Source organism: Panthera uncia (assembly GCF_023721935.1).
Source record: "Panthera uncia isolate 11264 chromosome C1 unlocalized genomic scaffold, Puncia_PCG_1.0 HiC_scaffold_4, whole genome shotgun sequence".
NCBI lineage: Eukaryota > Metazoa > Chordata > Mammalia > Carnivora > Felidae > Panthera > Panthera uncia.
The window spans coordinates 71,532,633-71,539,567 of record NW_026057585.1 but is presented as its reverse complement, the minus strand read 5'-3'; the positions used below and the strand labels follow the sequence as shown (position 1 = coordinate 71,539,567).

Here is a 6,935-nt window from a genome sequence, read left to right as displayed (position 1 = left end):
TCTCTCTCTCTCTCTCTCTCTCTCTCTCTCTCTCTCTCTCTCTCTCTCCCTCTGCCTCTTTCCTCTGCTCACACATACACACACTCTGTCTTAAAAAAAAAATTAAAACAAAAAAACTTTCCCACAAAGTAAAAATTAATAAACTGTATTTCACCAAAATTAAACACTTCCACTTATCAAAAATACTACGAAGGGGGAAAAAAGTGAGACAAACTAAGAAACAGACTGTTAATTGTAAAGAACAAACTAATGGTTATCAGAGGGGAGGTGGGCAGAGGACAGGGGAAGTAAATGATGGGGATTAAAGAGTGTACTTGTGATGAGCACCAGGTGTTGTTTGGAAGTGTTGAATCACTATTGTGCACCTGAAACTAATATTACATTGTATGTTAAAAACTGGAATTTATTTTTTATTTATCTATTTTATTTTTTAGAGAAAGCATGAGAGGGGGAGAGAGGCAGAGGAAGAGAGAAAGAGAGCAGAAACTTAAGCAGAATCCATGCTAGCAGGGAGCCCAACTTGGGGCTCAATCCCACAACCCTGGGATCCTGACCTGAGCTGAAATCAAGAGTCAGACACTCAACCAACTAAGCCGTGCAAGCACCCCAACTAACTGGAATGTAAATAAAAGCTTTTAAAAACATTAAAAAATGAAAAGGCTCAAAATGGATCAAAGATTTGAACATAAGACCTGAAACCATAAAACTCCTAGGAGAAAACACAAGTGGAAACCTATTCCAGTCCAAACTAAGATACTCACTGAAAAAATAAAAATTAAAAATACAGCTAAGGATGTATGTACAGAGATGATCGTTATATCCCTGCTTAGAAAAATACAGTAAAAATAGGAGGATGGTTAGTCATCCCCTCTAATGCTAACATCTTCATGTCATAAGGGAACACTCATGATATTCTGTGAGAAAAGGAGGACAAACAGAGAAGCTGAGCTCAGGCAATGAAAGGACAAAAATTGGACTTAAGGGGGTCTAAGGAGGCTGGCCCTGGCAAACATCAGACGCTTTTAGTTGGGACTCCCAGGGGAGTATAAGTAAAGTCCACCAGAAATATACCAATAAATACAAACACTGAAGCTCAGCTTTGAGTCAGCTCAGCCCCTGAATAACCAATGGAGATTTTCCACTGCTCAGACTGCCTGTCACAGCACAAGTACATGTACTCTGAAGGGATACAGCCTCATCCAGAGCCTCAAATGATTTCTACAAGTCTTTTTTATACTTAGTGTCTACAATTCAACAAAAAATTACCAAGCACACAAAAAGATAAGAACTCACTCAAAATTGAGAGAAAAACAGAGGCAATAAGAAATGGACCTATAGGACATCTAGATAGTGGAGTATATCAGCCATGAACTTTAAAATAACTGATTAAATAATAAGGTGGGAAATTTTGACAGAGACTTGGAAACTAAAAAAGAATAAAAATAAAAATTTAAATATTATATATTTTAAATGTTTATTATTTTTTCCTAATTTTTTTAATTTTGTTTTTTATTTTTTAAAATTTATATCCAAATTAGTTAGCATATAGTGCAACAATGATTTCAGGAGTAGATTCCTTAGTGCCCCTTACCCATTTAGCCCATCCCCCCTCCCACACCCCCTCCAGTAACCCTCAGTTTGTTCTCCATATTTATGAGTCTCTTCTGTTTTGTCTCCCTCCCTGTTTTTATATTATTTTTGTTTCTCTTCCCTTATGTTCATCTGTTTTGTCTCTTAAAGTCCTCATATGAGTGAAGTCATATGATTTTTGTCTTTCTCTGACTAATTTCACTTAGCATAATACCTTCAAGTTCCAGCCACATAGTTGCAAATGGCAAGATTTCATTCTTTTTGATTGCCGAGTAATACTCCATTGTGTGTGTGTGTGTGTGTGTGTGTGTGTGTGTGTGTGTGTGTATATATATATATATATATATATCACATCTTCTTTATCCATTCATCCATTGATGGACATTTGGGCTCTTTCCATACTCTGGCTATTGTTGATAGTGCTGCTAATAAACATGGGGGTTCATGGTCCCTTCGAAACAGCACACTTGTATCCCTTGGATAAATGCCTAGTAGTGCAATTGCTGGTGGTAAGGTAGTTCTATTTTTAGTTTTTTGAGGAACCTCCATACTGTTTTCCAGAGTGGCTGCACCAGCTTGAATTCCCATTAAATGTTTATTTATTTATTTTTGAGAGAGAGAGTGGGAGAGAGTGTGAGCAGAGGAGGGGCAGAGAAAGAAGGAGACAGAAAATGTTAAGCAGGATCCACATGGGGCTTGATCTCTGAAATCAAGAGTTGGACACTTAACCGACTGAGACACCCAGGCACCCCCTAAAATTAAGATTTTAGAGTTAAAAATGTAATTGTTATTAAAAATACATTTCTAGGTTTCACAGCACACTAGACCCAGATGAATAGAAAAACTAGTAAACTGGAAAGCAAGTCAAAAGAAAATACAGAAACTGAAGCATGATGAAATAAAATTACGGAAAATACATGTGTGAGACACAGAGGCCATGATGGAAAGCTATAGAATAATATTTACATGTGATCTCAACTGTGACAAATGGTGCATGGAGACATAAAGCAATACACAAAGATATTAAGAAAGTTAAGTCTGAGGGGTGACATTGGAAGTATACTTTAGTGGCTTTATATTTTTCTGTATTTCCACCCTCAAATACATCCATGCATACAATAGCACTTCTTTTTTTTATTTAAAAAAATTTTTTAATGTTTATTTATTTTTGAAGGAGATAGAGACAGTGTGAGTGGGGGATGGGCAGAGAGAGAGGGAGATAGAATCTGAAGCAGGCTTCAGGATCTGAGCTGTCAGCACAGAGCCCGACACAGGGCTCGAACCCACAAACTGCGAGATCATGACCTGAACCAAAGTTGGATGCTCAACCGACTGAGCCACCCAGGTGCCCCCAATAGCACTTCTTAAAGTACACTTTTAGAAAATTCTAGTTTCTTTGACTAATAAATGTTCCAAGAGGAAAAAGCTCTGTGATCCAACAAGTTTGGTAAATATTGTGTTAAGTGGAATTAGCATAGGTGTTTTCCTTGTTTTTAGTTGTTCGTCTATCTATCCATTGGTCTTCTCAGAGTCTAACATCCTATATTGTGCACTGAGAAGCATGAAGAGGAGATCAGTGTCTCTGAGGTTATTTGGACAAGAAATCTTTTCCTCACAGAATGTTTCACAGGACCAAAGTTCCAGGTAACAGTCCTTGGTAAATACTTGTCTAGAAGGGAAACTTGAAGCTCTTTACCATAGCATGCCAGGCCCTATCTGTCATATCTTCTCTCCCCTGCCTGGGTCTGGGTCCCAGCCATCTTGCCCATTCTTCATAATCCCATGTCTCTAGGCTTTCAATACCTTGTGTCCTCTGTCTGGGATCCCCTGCCCCTGCTCTCTGCTCTCTTCTCCATTTATCAAGCTTCTACTCATGCTTCTAGCACCCAGCAAAAATATGGCCTCATCACTTCCTCAGAGCTTGGAACATCACAGTTAGTACCTTATGGCATCCTTGTCTTATACTTGTCTCTCACCACTAGACTGGGACTTAGATTATCATGTCTGCACCCACAGGGCCCAGCACTGGGCTTGCCAGATAGTAAGCATCAATGAACGCTTGATGAATGAATGAATGAATGGTGCCAGTGTCATAACTAACTTTCTTTTCTCTGACAGGATAAGTATTTCTCAAGTCATCTTAATTTCTTTCCCCTATAAAGATAATATATACTGATTGTAGAAAGTTTATAAAGTAGAGAAAGCAAGAAATAAAATAAAAATCACTTACTGTCTTACTACCTGGGGATATCTTGTGTTAACATGTTAACATATATCCATTCAGGGTTTTATAAACAAATGTAGGAGTATTTTATAAAAGTTGAATTAACCTTATATACATAACTTTATAACTTGACTTTTTTCTACCTAACATTATATCACACTTTTCAATGTAACTAAATATTGCTTCAAAACATGATATATGGTATCGATTGAATAGCATGTAGTCGAGTTGATATGTTGTATTTATGGTTGTGTCCAATAGCTCTCTGATGAACATATTTTTAGATCCAACTTGGTCTGCATTTCTGATTTTGTTCTTAGGACAAAGTCCTAGAAGTGAAATTTCTGGACTCAAGCATATAAATATTGTAAAGGTTCATGATATATATTTTTATTAAATGAATTAATTTATATATAAATTTTTCACAACTGTATTGGTACATAAATGTTTAATGCATAGAGGCATGATTATTAGTATTATACTCTCCATATAACAGATTTATTGAGTACCTACTATGTGGAAGGCACTGCTCTAGAAGGGTAGAACCAAGGATAATCTTTTCAGCAATGAGTGTGGGTGTCCTTCCCAGAATTGAGTATCACCATTTTTCTTATTTTGCTAGTTTGATAGGTGGAAAATGATATCCCACTTATTCAATCCATGTTTATTAATAATGAAAGCAAACTTTTTTCCATATGATTGTAGCTGAACAACATTACTCCTTTTTATATCCTCTCCTTTTTGTACCTGCCACTATTTCCTACATTTTGCTAGTCCTAATTCAGTAACTCTATCACTTACTGGTTTTGTCTTCCCTCTCTGGCTTTTCCTGTGAAGTGTCTATTCCTTCATTCATAAAATACCTGTTGAAGGCCAGTATGTGGGTAGCATGGCACTAGATCCTAGGGATCAACTGAATACTCATGGTCCTGCCTCATGGAAGTTGCTATCCGGCAGAGAATTCATAAGTTGAACCGCATGCCTTTGTTATGAAAGAGAGGTACTGGGTGCTTTGGAACGCTCACTCTGGGAGCTCAGTAAAAGACTTCTTTGAGGAGCCACAGTTTAAGCCAAGATCTGATGGATGAACAGGAGATAATAGCATAACGGGATAGGATGGAGGTAGGGTGGAGTTAAGGGTGAGGAAAGAAAAAAGAGCATATGTGGAGCCCTGAAATGGCAAAGACAGAAGTCCAGTTGACTTGTAAGGAGGGAAGGAGGAACAGAGAGACCTGAAATAAGTCTCGGGGAGGTCATTGGGACCAAATGCAGTTAGCCTCCAGGGATCCCAGCTTGTTTCCAATCTGCATGTCCAAAACAAGTACACCACACCCCCAAGTCACTGCAATGACATTTACTTTATTCTTCCTTCCAGGTCCAGGAATCCTCCAATGTCAGTGCCTTTGCCCTTCCCTCCAGCTAACCTAACACCTTGTGTGCAGTTCCTGTAGGGTAATGAAACTTTCTCAAGATTCAGCCACAGGGCATACCCCAAAGCTTATTCCTTTTGTCTTGATAATAGACTTAATGGCTTAGGATGCCCCTTCTTTTGTTACCTGTTGAGACTTTAAAACAAAAGGAAGCTGAAAGACTGATGTATCTGGAAGATACGTCATAGTGACTAGTCTGTCAGTTAAATCATGGGCTGTCTGCCACCAGCTGTAGAGAGTTGAGATTTGGGGCCAGGGCTGTGTGTGTCCTGGTGTTGCTGGGTCATGCAAATGAATGTTTAGGGCATTGACTGTGCATCATGAGTCTTGCTTCTCTGTTCCCCAGCTGTCCTTCCCTGGAAGGCCCTGCCCCAGCCTGTCACCTTGAGGAAAGCCCTCTGTATGTCCTTGTTCCGGAGGCTGTAGATGATGGGGTTGAGGAAAGCAGAGATAACATTGTAGAACAGGGCCAACTTCTTGTCCTCTTCCAGGGAAGCCTCAGAGCCAGGCTTCATGTACGTGACCATGGCTGGCACACAGAACATAGTGACCACAGTGATGTGGGAGGCACAAGTGGAGAAGGCCTTCAGTCGCCCCTGGGCTGAACGGATCCTCAAGATGGCAATGAAGATATTGACATAAATGACAAGAATGAGGGAGAGTGGGACCAGGATGACAGTAAAGCCAAGAATGAAGTCTACCCAGTCATTGACTGAGGTGTCTGCGCAAGCCAGCTTTAAGACTGCAGGAACTTCACAGAAGAAGTGGTTGATCTTGTTGGAGCCACAGTATGGCAGACGCATGGCAAAAACAGTGTAGACAAGAGCAGAAATGACACCCCAGAGTCCACAGAAAATGACCATTACTCCACATAACCATGGGCTCATGATGACCTTGTACCTGAGTGGGTGGCAGATGGCCACGTACCTGTCTATAGACATCATGGCAAAGAGCCACGACTCCATGATGCCTAGCACCAAGAAAATGTACATTTGGGCCACACAGCTGGCAAAAGAGATGGTCTTCTTCTGGCTGGCTAGATGTGCCAACATCTGAGGCACAGTTGTAGTGGTATAGCCCACATCTAATATGGAAAGGATGCCAATAAAGAAGTACATGGGTGTGTGGAGGTGTGAATCCAGGCAGATGAGGATGGTGATTAAGCCATTTCCCAGAATAATCAGCAGGTAGGTCATCAGGAAGGCTGAGAAGAGCAGAGGAGTGGTGCTGGGGTTGAAGGAGAAGCCCAGAAGGATGAATTCAGCCACAAAGGACTGGTTAGTCTCCTGCATCATGTTCTACTTCTAAATGAAAAAGAAAGGAACCAATTCAGACAGAGAACTAGCTAAGCTATGCACCAAGGTGAGAGTTACTGATGGGGTTGTGGTAGTAGTGGTCAGTGTCCAGTTATGATTAGACACCATGACTGTCTATTTTACCTGCTCTTGGGCCACTGCCACTACTCTCAGGAGACCTATGAAGAAGAAGATGTCCTACTGAAGACATTAATTTATTTTCCACTTTAATTTTACCTTCAGTTTGGCCTGAGCTGGGCCATCTCTCTGACTACCCACTGGCCCCTTCCCAGGCCATGGTATGTTAGAAGGCTCACTGAGTTCTAAGTCCTGGCTCTATAGTTGACTGAGTGAATGGCCTTGAGCAAGTCCTTTACCCGACACCCTTGCCCCCTT

The 6,935-nt window shown here is 40.4% G+C and overlaps 1 protein-coding gene across 1 annotated transcript; it reads right to left on the bottom strand.

Moving 5' to 3' along the window:
- Positions 1-5,557: 5,557 nt before the first annotated feature.
- On the bottom strand, positions 5,558-6,558 carry LOC125912690 (olfactory receptor 2A12-like). The gene is given in 2 exon segments (XM_049617340.1): positions 5,558-5,594; positions 5,597-6,558. Coding segments are annotated over 2 exon segments (975 nt in total). The 5' UTR covers positions 6,540-6,558; the 3' UTR covers positions 5,558-5,562.
- Positions 6,559-6,935: the final 377 nt, after the last annotated feature.